At 37.7% G+C, this 16,003-nt stretch overlaps 1 protein-coding gene across 1 annotated transcript in view; it reads right to left on the bottom strand.

Annotated features, from left to right (window-relative positions):
- Window positions 1-16,003, bottom strand: part of COL12A1 (collagen type XII alpha 1 chain) — a 107,453-nt gene that overhangs the window by 62,834 nt on the left and 28,616 nt on the right. The window contains exons 14-19 of the mRNA XM_026079032.1: window positions 8,635-8,904; window positions 6,474-6,740; window positions 3,900-4,092; window positions 3,092-3,213; window positions 267-416; window positions 64-183 (exon numbers count right to left, since the gene is read on the bottom strand). Coding sequence (XP_025934817.1) covers window positions 64-183; window positions 267-416; window positions 3,092-3,213; window positions 3,900-4,092; window positions 6,474-6,740; window positions 8,635-8,904 — 1,122 coding nt within the window. The remainder of the gene's footprint in view (window positions 1-63; window positions 184-266; window positions 417-3,091; window positions 3,214-3,899; window positions 4,093-6,473; window positions 6,741-8,634; window positions 8,905-16,003) is intronic.

Here is a 16,003-nt window from a genome sequence, read left to right as displayed (position 1 = left end):
CCGGAGTCAACTACTAAAATGTTTTTAATGGAGATTAAGGAAAATTCTGGAAGTGCTACGTACCTGTTAGAGTATTTCCTCCTTTGTATGGTAAGTTGGCTACAGCCTCTAACAAAGCCTGCTTGGTTCTGTAAGCATTGAGATTCCATTCTGTCCTGGGATCTCCACTATACTGTGCAAGACCTGAAAAAAGCCATTATTACTCGGTTATTAAGTGGCCATGCAGCAGTTATGCCTCAGTTGCCCTCAGGCACACAAGGACTTACCAATCTGTACTTTGTCAGGACCAATATCAAAAACTTCAACAATATGGGCAATGAAGTTCCTGATAGTTTTAAAATTTGGTCGCCCGATACTCCATGAGCCATCCACCAGCAGCACGATATCAGCTTCTGCTCTGGTTCTACATTCTAAACCTGCCATATCAACCACAAAAATATAACCTTAGCTACATCAAACCATGATAGCTTTCTTTCCCCAACCTCTTTTATATGACATATGTCATGAATTAGCTTCTAAAATATCTCTAGGTTTTTTCCACTGGCGCTCTGTCAAGTATGATCTATTTGTGAACATTATTCACACTAGTCACCTGTTCCATGGCAAAAGCTGTATAAATTTTTTCATGTATGTATCCTTTCAGGAGTAAGACTTCTAAAATGTATAGGATCACTAAAGTGTTCTTCCTTATTGTCATGTCATTATCTATTTTGGTCCTTAGAGATGGTTCATAACTTGTTTTCAGATTCCTAGGGTTCGTAAAAGACTACTAAGCTAACCACTGACATAGCAGTGAGCATTATCAGATTATCCAAATTCACAGTATTTTACTCTATGGCTATGGATGGCTAAATTACTGCTCAATTTTCAACTATACAGTAATGGAACTAATAGCATATATTACAAACACTTTCAAATAAATAGCATTTCTGAATTTGCAGGGGAAAAGACATAGTAATACAGATGGTACAAAAGTTTGCACATACAGGAAAGAAAGAACACAATTTAGAAGAAGATATGCAAACATAAACACAGGTCAAGAGATACAGAGGTGACAAGAACAAACATTTATATAAAGCTGCAATGTTCTGAAAAGGTAGGAAGTTATTTCAGATATCTTCAGTTTACAAATTACAGAATAAAATATGTATCATTTTGTTTTCATCACAAGAAAGATCACAAAATATTTATACAAAGCAGAAAGACACAATGATTTTATCAGCAGCCATTTGCAAAAAAAAAAAAATCCTTGCTCTCTCTCTTTTCCTGGAGATTGTGTTACCAGCTGCAAATTTTCTGGCTTCCTGCCATCAGAGCTTCTGGTCTTTATATGGAAGAAATCCCATTGAGAAAAATCAGCCACACTCATCACAGTTGAAAGATATTGTGATTTCATATATGTTCCACATAATTGATCCAACACTGCAGACTCATGAATATAACTATTCCATGTACCTGGGGCTTAAAAGCATGATCCTCTTCTGCATAGAAAATATAGATCTAGTCTTTAATCAGGACAATAAAATAGATTGGGAGTAGGGTTTAAATAAAACCATGTTAGTTCAAAAAATTGCATGCATAACTTTAACATGGAAGTTAAGGTTAGCTTCATGTACAATATAACAGTTAAACTATTTTGACTTTTATTTTTCTTCCAACTACCATAATTCCCCAAATGGAAAATTCAAGCAAAGGCACCAGACCTAGGGTGATTTTTCCCCCTATTAATATATAATGTACTATTACATTTACAGTCCCAGATAAAAAATTCATTTTTCACATTAACCATGACTCAAATCCATGCAGTAGTAAAACAAATTAGCTTAAAGATTATAACACTGAGGAAAGAAATGACAGCTGCAGTAATCAAAAATAACAAACCACTCCTGATGTAATTATTTTTCTGCCAGAATTATCACAGTTTTACTCAAATGTCACGGATGGCCTGTTATGTAATTTTTCTCAGTTTTACTCTATTGTATTAGACTGCAATAGGACTGCAATAACTTTAGAAGTTTCTAAAAATGTTGTCAATAAAATTTTCACAAGGGTAGTATTTTTACACAGCCTGGTGTGGAAAGAGGGTATCCATAAGACAAAAGAATACTGGGTCAACTGAATGCTGTACTTAACAGTCAGAAACTTTTTTTCTTTAATTAACTCTGAAAGACCTTTGCAGTTAGGTTCTTCCTCCTTAACAAATTCTCTGTTCTCTCTGATGGTTATGCAAAGCTTGTAACGGCAGAGAAAGATCTGCACTTCTACCCCTATGCTTGGCTATTAAGAAGCAAAGACCTGCTGCAGATAAGTTCTTTACACCTTCCATGAAGGAGTACTAAGTCCTGAAACTCTGTTTGACCAGTGTTTTCCAAAAATATGGTGGGCATAGCTGTTCAATCCATTTGCAGAGGCCTATTACCCACACAGAGGGAGCCGTTATCATAAGAATCATAGATACTTTGGTTGGAAGGTTCAGCTACACAGGGAGAAACCCCCAAACAGATAGTGGAGAATACTCAGCAATTGCATGTCTGTACTAACTCTCTTCCTAAAATAATGGTTTTGTTGCATATAAATCTAAAGAATACACCATAACTCTGAGATTCCCCAGCTATCAAACCTTTGCTCATTGTATATTTATTATATCTTAGTCTAAAAAGGAAAAGTCACCATGTAAGGACAAGCAAAGGGCTAAAGATCTGCTTTAAATTCTTTGTTCTACTCCTGTGAACACCCTTGTAGATGAGCCATGATCTCTGTTCAAGAATTTGACCTTATGTGATTTAACACAGATGAGGATGGCTTGCAAATGCTATGCAGCTGGCTTTAAATAATCAGCAAACATGGCTTGCATGAGTTATCATCTTTGTAAGATCATCTAAAGGGCGCAGAGGAATAGAATCATGAAAGAGGCCTTACTTAGTGGTCATTTCAGACCAGAGGTTTATATCATCAGGGTAGGGAGTACACTGAATCCTGCAAATAAATATTTATGTGCATTAGAAAAATGATAAGGAAATGCTGAGAAACTCTTTTGGTCTTTTTTATCCATAATCCAAGACTACATTTTCTTCAATTCGATCATGTTTACCTCTAGATAGAAAAGGCTCCGAAGTAGTATCTGAAAGGGTAGTCATCTCTTGTCCAACCAGTGGGCTGCTCTCTCCTCCATCAAACATTCCAAAAACATTTACCTTATAGGTAGTTCCTGCCCTGCAATAGTTAAGCAAACATACTGTAACTAAAGCCATGTGGCTAGCTAAATGCTGACACTTCACTTATAAAATCTTCACAGTTTTACTCCACAGAAAATAAAGTGCAAAAATGCAAAACTCAAAGACCAGTTCCTCCACTGAAGCCGTGACATTTTGACAATTTAAGAGTTTGTTCTAGATCTGTACTTACAGAGTTTTTTTATTCAAGTCATTTAAGACTTTTAATGGTTCTATTTTTAATATATTCAGTTTATATGCATACAATTCATAAAAGATTTTGACATGCTCTGAAGACCACTTTATAAATCTAGCCCTCTGAAAAAATGGATCCAGAACTAAACTAGGAATTTTTAATAGTAAGTAAAGAACCTTTGGGAGAAACTTCAGAAATCCCAGCTTTCTCCTCCAGTGTCCCATTAGCTCTCCCACATGTGAACRCTGCCTCTGCCTACATCTTTGCCTCCTTTAGTTCCCGTGAGAACACCACAAGCGACAGGAATAATCTCGGAAGAGCCCTGTCAGGTGCCTTTCAAAGACTGCATAACAACATTCTTACAGCTTATTGCCATAAGTACTTCCTCACTTATAGCAGATTTTGCAAGGCATTCCAATCCTGGATCATGATTAAACAAAACCTTAAGCTAAAGGTTTTTTTTTTTAAAGATATGTTATTATTATCCATACCTAAGCTCCTCTAATACCACTGTGCTGTCGTACGGCCCCACTATTAATTCTCCAAGGCTTCTATCATCTTCAGTAGGATGGAAAGTTACTTTGTAACCCTTCACTTGCCCTGGGGCTGGCTCCCAGGTTACTCGGAAGCTTGACATAGTAGAATCAGAAGTTCTCAGATTTCTAGGTGGCTTATAGGGAGAGGCTGCAAGGATAAAAGAAGATTTAAATCAGGTCTGCTTATGAAAAATCAACAAGTATTCTTGAATGTAAAAGTCCATAAGCAAATTCAGTATTAGTGATTTAATTAACTATGAATTTTGTTAAACTTATGGTACACATTTTTAAAAAAATCCTAAACACTGTGTGCCTTTCCTTTGACATAAACAGAAGTATCAAGATAGGAAAGGTGAGATTCACTTCACCTTGCTTTAGCTATCTAAAAGATAGTTATGTAGGCTGAGTTTGTTACCAATGCTCCCTCTACAGTCAAGGAACAGAAGATAGACAGTAATTCATCTCACCTGTCTTAAACATCCATCTGATTGTACAATAAATGTTGACAATAGGTGGGCTGTCAGGTAGGTTGACACCTACTTTCTCTGTTAATTACGGAGAAAGACTACTTGACCAGCTTAGACTAGCTTTTTCTCTTTTAAATGGCTCCAAGTAGGTGGGCTAGACAAACCAAGAGAGAAACCAATAGAGCTTCCTCTCAAACCAAAGCCAGAAAATTTACTGCAGGCAAAAGTCATAGCCAACCAGTTCTCCATCACCAACGTCACCTCTCAAGCTGCTTTCTCCTCAGAGCACTCTTGGTCCAAGAGGTCCACATGGAGGCACTGAAAGCAAGGCCCCTTTCATAGAAAAGGTCCTGACAACAGTCCTCTCCTTCTGCGTGCTCAGGGCCTGGCAGCTCAAGCAGCTTCACCAACCACAGGTGTGGCAATAAATCAACAAATAATTCTTAAGAGGAGTAACAGCCAAACGGCTTGAGGTYTATAGGTCAAGAGCAATTTTACCTGAGAACTAATGTCTACCCAGTATAGGTCAGTACTCACAGACAATTAAACGCAATGTTTAACAACCGTGCTGCTAGTTTCTGCATCACTTTTGTCTTTGTGTAAATCTGAAGTGCAATCCCATATAGAAAATACCACAGCAGTGTAATATCAAAATTGCAAAAATGGGGAGTAGAGTAACAAGAAAGTAACCACTTCTTCTTTCAGCTTTGGAAGAAAAAGATGAAAACGAATAAGAGCTTGATTTATCCCTGTGCCTATGCAATTGTCTAACTAGAGCTGAAAGATCATAATGCCCCCAGATTATGAATTCCCATGAGAAACAGTAGATATACTCCCACTCATAAGGAAAAATACAGCCTCTCTGTCTCATCTCCTAGAATACTCCTCCCCAAATTACTATGACAGCTTCAACTAACTAGATCACTTGGGCTGACTCGCTTCCAAAGAGTGTTTAGCACTATAGTTATTTTCACAGGAAGCACAGTGGCACATCCTCATCTATATCAAAATAAACAGGTCAAAAATCAAAAGCAGCTGGATAATCTGAGATTTATCTCAATATAATTCGCAAGGTTGAAAAAGGAGATTTTGGACAAGACCTGATTAAGTTTTCATGACTGTTCTACAAAAATTACATTTTAGTTTTAAAAAGAATCTTCCTTCAGTAATTAAGGTGCTGACATCTCCACTGTTAGGAGACTTGTTTCTTACTTCTTATCACCATTCAATATGACTTATGTCCTGAGAACAGAGGATGGCATGAAATATTTATAATGTGCCTCAGTGAACTGTACTAGCCCAAAACAGGCAGAAACATCTTGAAAAAATTTCTATTTTGGTAATGGTCCTGTAACTATGGAAGCAAAAAAATGGCTCTAAATCTACTCAATTTGATTTGGAAAGCAAGAGACAATTTCCTTACAAAAAGAAAAACCTGTATCAGATACTGACTAAAGGTAGATTAGGAAGCATTTTGCTTTTACACTGAAAAAAACCTCACCAGGACTTAATCAATGTTTTAGTGTTTCAGGTTCTGAGGCGACTGCTTATCCAAAAGACCATGGTCTCCAAGGTCAGACTTCCACTGATGACTCTTTAAAATCACCTCCTTGCCTTTTAACTACCGCAGGTCAACAAAGAATAAAAATCTAAGTAACAGGATACAGGGTAGCTATTTAGTCAATATCCAGGACCAAAAGGCAAATTATGAAATGACTGACAACATGTGAAACAGTCTTCTGAGAAACACTGTCTTCCTCACAAGCCACCAGAAATACACACCATCTCATTAAATTCTGAGGACAATGTTTAAAAATGAGTCCAGTATTCTAAACCAGAGATACACCACCAGTATCAAATAGCAAAAAGGTGTGCTCAGGCCATGCCATAAGTGAAATTTCCAACAAATAAAACTCTGTTCTCAGCCTTTAACAATTTCTTTAATTTTTCTGCTAATTCCTGAACTTGGCAGACTCCACCACAGCTTTTCTACTTATTGTGCTTACTGTTTCTAAGCATAAAATTTTCATTATCAAATCATATACTAGTATATAATACATACCTGTTGTTCCTTCTGCTTTTCTTGATTTTCCTTGTCCAAAATCATAAATTGGAACAACACTGAGGTCATATGTAGTTTGAGGCTGAAGTCGCTTTAATACTATGCTTGTGGCAGGAGCATTTACTCTTCCAAACATCTGCCTTCCTCCACTCTGCGGTCGGTAGTAAACACGGTAAGACAAGACTTTCCCAGGTGACGGCTGCCATGTAACTCTCATTGTATGCTCTGTCTCGTTGTCTACTGTCACAGTCCTGGCATTTGGTGACACTTTTCAGTGTAAAAATACGGATAAATGTTTACTTTGTCACACAAAGATATATTCAAATGCATGCCCACAAAATTCATTCAGTTGCATTAAAAAAATCCACGGCTGACTTTAAAATTACAGTATTTCATTGAGGGGGAGGACACAGGGGAACTTCACAGGCCATTGTTTATTTCTTTTATAATTTTAATGCACTAAACAAACATAAATCTGTTTTCTACTACAAAGAAAAAAAGAGTGAAGGGTAAGTTATGCAATGAATGACACAGCATAATTAGGAGTTCTATGTAGAAACCCTTTTCTGTAAYCTATTAAGTAGTGGATTCAACACTCTCAAGCAAAAGTGATAATTATATAGCCATTGCTGTTTTACAGACAAAATGCCCTAAAGAGTTAAGATTTTCTACGTTTGGAGTTTATGGATTTGATAAGATACAGGTAAATATCTAAACTCCCGGGTGCTGGGCTCCATACAACAGACTTTCCAAGCCTTTGGAAAGTCGCTCACCAGTAATCGTAGGATAGTACCAGTGCTGAAATGAGCCAACGGACATACAAAGTATTTTCTCTACAGATTGCAGCACTCAGCTTCTAAAACATGTTCCAGACTGTACAAATGTTACAAAAGACCTGAAGTGAAATGAAAGGTATGTAATGCTGGCTGTCAGCTGGAATAAGCCATCTAGGTTTTGGCAAGACAGAACCTTCTTGGCATGCCAGAATCAGTCAGTATTTCAGCACACGGTAAGGTAGGCTTTGCAGGCTACACTATCCTCTCCCAGCCTTAGGAACAGAGAATTTTTAGTTGTGTTTGCACCAGAAAGAGGCAATGTTAGTTAGCATCAGGTCTGGGTCTACTGACAGGCCTGACAGAGTTCCCTCTGGCAGCAGACTGAGAGAAGCAACAGATTATATGGCCAAGCTGCCTACTTAACTTGGAAAAGGCAGGACAACTAATGCTGCTGTCCTTGCAAACAGGAGGAGAGTATGTGGGACAGCAGTCTGCTCTTGGTGAGAGGGAGACAGCTGTCACCAACAGCAGCAATCACTGCTCCTGTGAGACCTAAGGGCACCTATACTCGGTCAAAGAAAAGGTTCACCTAGCCCAGTAGCCTGCCTCCAACAGTAGCCAAAAACAGATGCCTAAGAAAGAGTAAGAACAGAGAAAGCATACACGATGCTGCCCCAGAGCACTCCCTCAGACTTCATCTTCACATACCCTTTTCAGGGAACAGCAGAAACATCAAGGCTCATCCTCCTGGGACCTTCCCTTCAATCATTCATTCCAGCTCCTCTACTTACTGATTCTTCCTATGCAGCAACAAGCTACCCCTGGTCTCTCAGTGTTTCTCAGTCTGCCTACACTGCAGGAGAGGCTTGAGCCAGCTTTGACTAATACTGCCTAACGTGCTAACACATAAGAAAAAAGAAGAGCCGCAGGAAAGGTAAATGACAAATATCAAAATCACTCCCTGAGCCTCTGTTTGAGGACTATGAAGAGTGGAAAGCAAAATAACATGTAAAGAAAATTGGTTTTGTGGGAATTTTCCCCACCTTTCCTCTTTACTCTACCCATAGGGTTTCTTTCACCTCCTTTCCAGCAGCCATACCTATGAGAGGCTGGCTTTGTATTAACTTTCAGACAAAATCACAGCACAAATCACTAACTGATATGAGTAATTCTTGCTGAATCCAAGTCTACAAGACATAGAAAACATCTTCTTTTTTTTTTTTTATGGTCAAACAAAAAGCCAGAATTCACTGGTTTGAGATGGGATTTTGTTTGGAGGGAACTTTACAGAAAATGAAGAAAAATAAAGACCATTTTCATTAAAATGTGTCATTTTTATCAAGAACAGAACGTTATAGGTGATGGCAATACTGTACAACACTCACCATCAGTAAAAGCCTCTCCTTCTACAGGGTCTCCTTCTCCACTGCTGTAGGTTGCATATACTGAAATCCTGTACTTAGTCTCTGGCTCCAAGCCTTCCAACATAGCATCCACTGTATTTCCAGGTACTCTCTTCTCTCCCATTGTATCATCATAAAGTGACTTCCATACTATCCTATAATCATTAACTGTTCCTGGAGCTGGTGTCCATGATAACCCAACTGTAGTGTCAGTTATCTTTGTGGTAACCAAGTTACGAGGTGAACCATGTTCTGCAAGAAAGGAAACAATAAGCTGTCACTAAAATACAAATAGTAAAAGTTAGAGTAAAGTACAAATGGAAAAGTAAATGATCATAAGAGTGGAATAAACTTTTCACATCAACACGAGTTCCAGTGAAACACATTTGCAGTTCCAGGAGAAAACTGAAGGCTTCATCCAGCAAAATACTTAAAGATAACTTTAAACTATAAATAATCCTATCCCTTACAATGCAAGATACTCAGCTTTTTAGCTTTATAATTTGCAAAATAAAAACAGTATTAATTGAAGACTTAGAAGGAAGCCAGTGCTTAAATGTGCTGCAGCTCATTTAGGTAGGTTTTAACTCCAATTACATAATTTTCCTGCATTTGTCCATCTTTATCATCAGACGTATGTAATTTTTCTGGGGGCAAGTAAAGAAGACTTTTATCTGAGTGAACACAGTACTTTCAAGTTCTCTGAGGATCTCATCATTTTATTTAATATTGCGATTCTTATACCACGTCTTTATATTTACACCCTCCACAAATAGCTGTGTTCATATTTATACACGGAAATCTGTATACCATATGAGATCCTTTAGAGATTTTTAAAGTTTCTTTTTCCACTGCTGAAAGAGAAATTTTTGTAGTTACCAGGAATAAGCCACAGTCTATTGGTAAATGAGAAATATATTCAAATATTTATATTTTTGGCTTGTTTGTAAAGAAGAAAAAAGAAAGATCTAATTGTAACCAATAGAATTTCTACCTCTGAGAGCATACTTGAGGGCAAAGCTAACTGGATGCTTCAGGTGTAATAATTAAGTCATTCTAGCTGGTTTTAGTGCATCCCTGCCATTCTCATGTCATCTTATTCTCTAATCCCAAATTAAGAACAGTGCATTGTTTTCCCATATTATATATCACTCAGGTGAGATGTGCCACTGTTTTCAGCTGTTATCTTTCCAGCATATGAGAATTGTGTGTTTGGCTGCTGCCCTAGCAATCTCACTCATCTCCCTGAACACCGCTTACCAGATCCATCAGCTATTTCATTCTATCTGTTTACAGCTGATGTGCAGTGTGTTTACAACACGCAGCAGTTACAGTGGAACACAGTCCCCGCCTTTGCTGTAGTAAGACTTGCATCTCTTTCCTCCCTATAGTTAGGTCTAACTAACCTGGAATGAAGGACACAGCTCATCACAGAAGCTGTCAGCGAGATGAGTGAGTCTCACCTGACACACCAGAGTAATTCCACTGCTTAAAAATGGCACTTATTGGTCTAAAGTGGTGCAAAAATAGCAGTGCCTCTGTTTAATGTTTAACATACACTTRTAACATGTATTCCATTTTCTTATTACAGTGGCTGGCTTTTGCTGGCAGGAAAGGAGCACTGACTGTTGGTTGTAATGCAATGGCCTCATTGTAGCAAAATTTGCCAAAGGCACATGCAAAACCAGATCCATATCCACACAGAAACACTCAGGTTTTTTGGTGTTCATTCTCTGTGGCCTTTCTTACTGTACAGGACATTTCTGAGAGGGTGCATAGCACGAGGACCTAAACACTTGAGGTGGTCTCATGGCATCACAGTTAATTTTCACTCACACTGATAAAAATTTATCCCTATATTATACTACAGTAACTACAGGACCCGATTCAAAATTCTTTGAACAGAGAGAAATTCAGTACCTATCCAATTTCCACTGCTCAGGCTCATTCCGGGCACAGACCCCACTGTTTCAGAAGCCTGGAGCAGTTTCAGTCCAAAACTAAGCCACAAGTTGCCCAAAGTCATATGCTGTGTTTCCAGTTTTCGTGTTCATTTGTCTTTCACCTCCACCACAAATCTACAACATTTTCATAAGTAATCCACTGGAACGATCAGGACTACCTATATAAAGGCTTCATTTTGAAAGGATCCCATTGCCAGCACGACCTCATTAAATCTGAGACGGTGAATACCACTTAACTTAATGATGAATAGAAATCAGCATCAACCCATTGCAACAGCAATGGCAATAAAACAAAGATTCATCACATTCACAGATTACACAATCAGAGGGTACCACTCTAATCATCTAGCTGACCCTATCAAATATAGCTAATAGAACATGTAATAAAATTGCTTTGTGTTGTGTTCATTTTTTTAATCCAATCCAATCCATAGTCCTGTGATATCGCATGAAGTTTTTCTGGAACTTTTACATCAGTTCTTACAATTTTACTCTTCATACTGATTTTTTACCCTGACAATATAAATTAGCACAATTTATGGCATCTTCTTTTCAAAAAAAGATTGTCAGATATAGGGTTTTTGGTAAAGTTGAATTATTTGTAAATTTACAAAAACAGCGGTTACATATAGTGAAAAATCTATAGTGAAAAGGCCCGATTCTGCTCATGTTCATGCAGTCTCACCGAATTCAGTGACTGTGTTAAATGAAAGCCATGGCAGAATCTTAACTCCAAAGACCAATTTTCCTGGAAGCCTGAAAAAGGATTTGTCTTCAAAAGTAAATTACACCAATTTTTCTGTCTACTCTTAAGCTTCTGCTCCCAAATCTTGGCATTTTCATATAATAAAAAAAAAAAAATTAAGGCAATCCAAATGGAAAAAATATGGAAAACCTAACTTGATAGAATGCACAGATGTCTCACAATAAAAAACTTTCTTTCCATATTTTAATGTAATATAAATACACAAGTCACTTTATTTTGGCTACTTTAAAACATGGCTCTGCCACAACATGATTTCAGTATTAAACTATCTGCTACCACAGCACAATTTTTTGCGAGTCTATACTTGGACACTACAGCTAATGATATATGTTGGAAACACTGCAAAAATAACTGCATATTTAAAACCATTATTGATTAAGTCATTATTGAGCCCATTAAAAAACAGAGGAAAGTAATTTGTTTAGAATGGACTGTAATGTACACCAGTTACTGTAATACAATAGTTCTGAAAAAAATATCCTTTGGAACTAAATATGTCTTTTATAAGGCAAGGTAAGAGAGGGAAAAGGGACTGGGATTCCTACCAAACCACTAGAACTAAATGGAAAATTTTGACTTCAAGTAGTTGGAAACTGCTGACAAGAGAACTTACCTACTAAGGGAAATTAGACTTTTTATATGTTACACTGCAACAGAGAACATTTCTTTAACATAACACACTAACTTGATTTGCACCTCATGTGTGAGGTGGAAGTTCACTGACAGCTTTTTTCTGTTTCACTAGAACTTCCCGCAAGTGTTTTTATATCAGGGGAGCATCTGTGTTTAAGATGCAGACAAACTGTAATTCCTTAACTATTAGAATTCCACCAAATATCATCTAAGCTGCTACACTCAGAGTCAAGAAATGTATTTAAGCTCCAAAATAATACTGACATAATGCAGTGACTAGCAAGCATACAGTTAAACCTAAGAGATATTTTGCCTTTGGATTTAAACTGTTTATGTATCACAGAATATCTACTACTGCAACACATATGCAGTCACTTTGTTTTTTTGTGCACATGTTCAGATATGCTTGTTGCACATCTGCTTCTTCGCTGCTTATTTAAACAGGATGGATATGGAAAGTGGAAAGACAATGCCCATTGTAAGAAAGAAAAGCACTGGCTGGCTGCTTGGCAAGTGGTTAAGCTTCAAAAGAATCCTGTTTTTTTCTGGCTTGGAATGGAAGCCCATCACTTCAAATAGCCCCCATGTCATCAGCATGTGAGGAAGCAGATTTTTTTTTTGAAAATTATCCAGTAACAGGCATCRGTTCTATGATGCTCTGGAGTACCAAACCAACTGGTATAAGCACAGCCATAAGCCTTGGTGAGTATGTATGCAATGACACAAAGCTCTTCCACAGACAAGTCAAACCACTGCCTAGGCAAGCAAGACAGTCACTTCTTTCAGGCTATCAGATTCTCTTCAGTAATCTTTAGCTCAGAATTGCAATCTGTTTACAATAACTTGTATATCTCTGCAATCACTTAGTGCAGACACACTCTCAAAACAGTAATTTAGTAACTTTCAGATAGGTGCTCTTATATTCAGTTCTGGACCTTTGCAAGTGTCCTGTTTCCATATTAAGTTTTTCCATTATAGCATGCCAGAGACACAATATCATATTAAAGTAGTTTTCCTATGCTCGCTTGGCTCGCTTCCCATAGCTCTCCAGCAGTCATTGTTGCCACTGAACACAAGGCTGTGAATCAGCTAAAATTAAAATGTTGACATTCATAAAAATCAAATGGCCTTATTCAAATGGCCTTTTCCCTCAGGAACATTTACACAACTCCAGCTGATTTCAGTGTATATTCAGTTTGGGCCCAAAGTTTAAACAGTTTTCTGTATATGCTCTTAACCCAGCTATCAAGATTAATCTGCAGCTTTAAACTTCATGCAGAGCCATATTTCATTCAAGTTAAACAAAGGATTGATCTAAGCCAGTATCCTAAAAGGTCAGAATCAACTAAATAAATGAGTCCTCTCTTGAAGAGAGGGTTTGTATCTTGAAGATACCAAAATTTTATGGCCTGAGTCTTGCCTTGTTTGCAACTGGATCAGGAATATCTCCATTAAGTCAGCAGGCTAGATCACCACAGCAGAGGATCCAAGTGCACTCATCAGAAAAGACTGGTGGCAGAATCACTTCAACATTGACTGCAGTGGTCGAACTCTCCTTAGCACCAGAGGAGGACACCGCTTAGGTCAGCTAATACACTCTCTGCAGGGCCACAAAGTAGCTGAGTACTCCTGGAGCACCAGCCCCTCAGTCACACTCCCTGTGCTAGAGAGGATGTGGAAGTGGTGTGGAGAAGAGTCCAATCTTCTGAAGGACTTGTTACCCAAAGGGAATGCTCACTTGAGCCTGTTGGAACAGGTTTCTTGCCCTTATGCTTTTGGGAGAGCTCTGACTCCAAGACAGAGAGACTCTTTGGTCAGAGAGTCCCTGCTCTAGGATAAATCCAACAGGGGGTCATACTCAGCCCCATTAATATCTTATCTATCTGTTCCACAGTTAATCAGGTAACCACTACTCTTTATTGTCTACACACAGATCTTTGTTATTCATTCAATCTTCCTCCGAGTTGATTTTTTTTTTCTGGTAAATATTTCATTTCCTACATAAAACTAAGATAATATTCCAAAGATTCTCAAAAGTTACTTTCAAATGTCAGACTCAAAAATTTGGGAATGTATCRTTTTAAAAATGCATGAAACAGTACGAAATCTCCTGAAGACACTGAGGCCTTGTTTCAGTCAGGACGGAAGAAGCACTACACAGTTTGAACATTACGTAAAGCTCCTATGAGATGCTAAAAACCTCATTGTAAGAAAATGTCACTTGACCTTGTACTATTCTGCCTGTAGGAGGTCATTCATTTCTAAAGCATTCTTATGTTGCTATAGAAACAGCAAAAAGAAATCATTTATTTACCAAGGAATTAGTATTCATTTTTTGGCCAAAAAAAAAAATGACTGCTACCCCCCACACACACAAAAAAAAAAAATCCTCAAACCTAAGCTCTAAAAAATGCATACAACAAAAAATAACTTGGAACTAAAAAGTGACTCAGTCATGACAACGTTTTCCTTTAATACATTGTTTTAGTACAGCCCAATTCTCACAGCACAAATAGTCACTTGTCAAATAGGATGGCAGGTCAGGGCCCTGTATCACCCAAACATAAAGATTCTCTTTCTAAAGGAAAAGGGACTACAACATAATTCTCTATGAAATTTATCTCATGAATATAGTAAACTACACCACTTGGTGTTTATACTAAAATGTACACAGGTAAGAAATGAAATGGGATGACATCTCTGCTAATGTAGATCAGCAGGCTCATTTATTTCCAAAGAGCTATGTCCACTTACATCAGCAGTAATTCTAGCCCAGAAACTTCACTGATACCAGTGGAAACAATTCAAAATTTCTCAGCACAAGCAAGATGGGAATCTGACCATTATATCTTGTTATAAAGAAAGGCTTTTTTTTCATTGAATTTCTCTGAAATTTATGTTTAAAATGGTAATGTACTCCCCTGCTTTAGCATTATAATGCACGTGACCTTAGAGCCAGTAATTGAAATATTCTTAAGACTGTTCTGAAAATATATATCTGCCAGAAAAAGGACACTCATAAAATAGACCTACAGCTTTCCAAGTTTTCAGACATTCATTACAATCAAACATTTCTGTGTAGATTGCCTGATCTCACAATGAATTTGTTTTTCTTTAAAATAATTGCAAATTATAAAAGTTAATCTATTTAACAGCTAACGTACAGTATGTTCTTTTCATCTAAGAACATGCCTTTGGGCAGAAAATGAAATTCTTGCCAGACTTGCTCTTACCACTGCCTCTCTGAGGAGAAAACAGATTAGAAAAACAGTAGCTCTCGCAAACTGCTAGCTCTCTGTTGCATTTCCACTCTTGCCCTTACCATGTTTATCCCTGTATTTTATTTCTGGTGTATGATGGTTCAGGTAAGATCATATGACAAAAAAAATGAAAGCCAGATGGGTTGTTTGGGGTGTTTGGGGTAAGAGGGAGACTTTTCCTCAAGGCATTTCTGTGGGTGTTTCTTTCTTGTCCCTCAATCCTTATCAAATGTCATCAGAAATAATGATCAGTGCCAATTTGTTTAGCTCCACCAGTTGCCACAAGCCTTGTTTTGTCAAATGGTGAATGGCAGCCTGCATTGATTTCATTTACTTCAGCAGTTTCTATGTCTTTGTGTGAGCTGGGAGGAATCACAGCCAACAAACTCTGTCTGAGGAAAAGTTTTCAATGGCACCTTTAGAGAGGGGCTCCAGCCAAAACTGCCTAGTGATGGATCACCATACACTTTTGAAAGCAAGAAGATAAAAGCAGGGAGTTTTCTACAGCTCATATTCTGAATATGCAGTTATGTTTAATGTGGTATGAAATATAAAGCTCCAGAACTTTCACCTCTGGATGGTACTTCAAAACTGCAGACGAAGTCAGTCTGTGGCTGAAAGAGGCTGTATAAAAGATCAGAGCACTATAAATTTCATAAAATCCAGATTATTGGAGAAGTAAAGCACACTGGTTTCTTCCTTCAACAGAGAGGCAAAAACATAATTTC

Source organism: Apteryx rowi, unplaced genomic scaffold, assembly GCF_003343035.1.
Source record: "Apteryx rowi isolate R43461 unplaced genomic scaffold, aptRow1 scaffold_490, whole genome shotgun sequence".
NCBI classification, from domain to species: Eukaryota; Metazoa; Chordata; class Aves; order Apterygiformes; family Apterygidae; genus Apteryx; species Apteryx rowi.
This window is presented reverse-complemented; position numbering and strand designations above follow the sequence as displayed.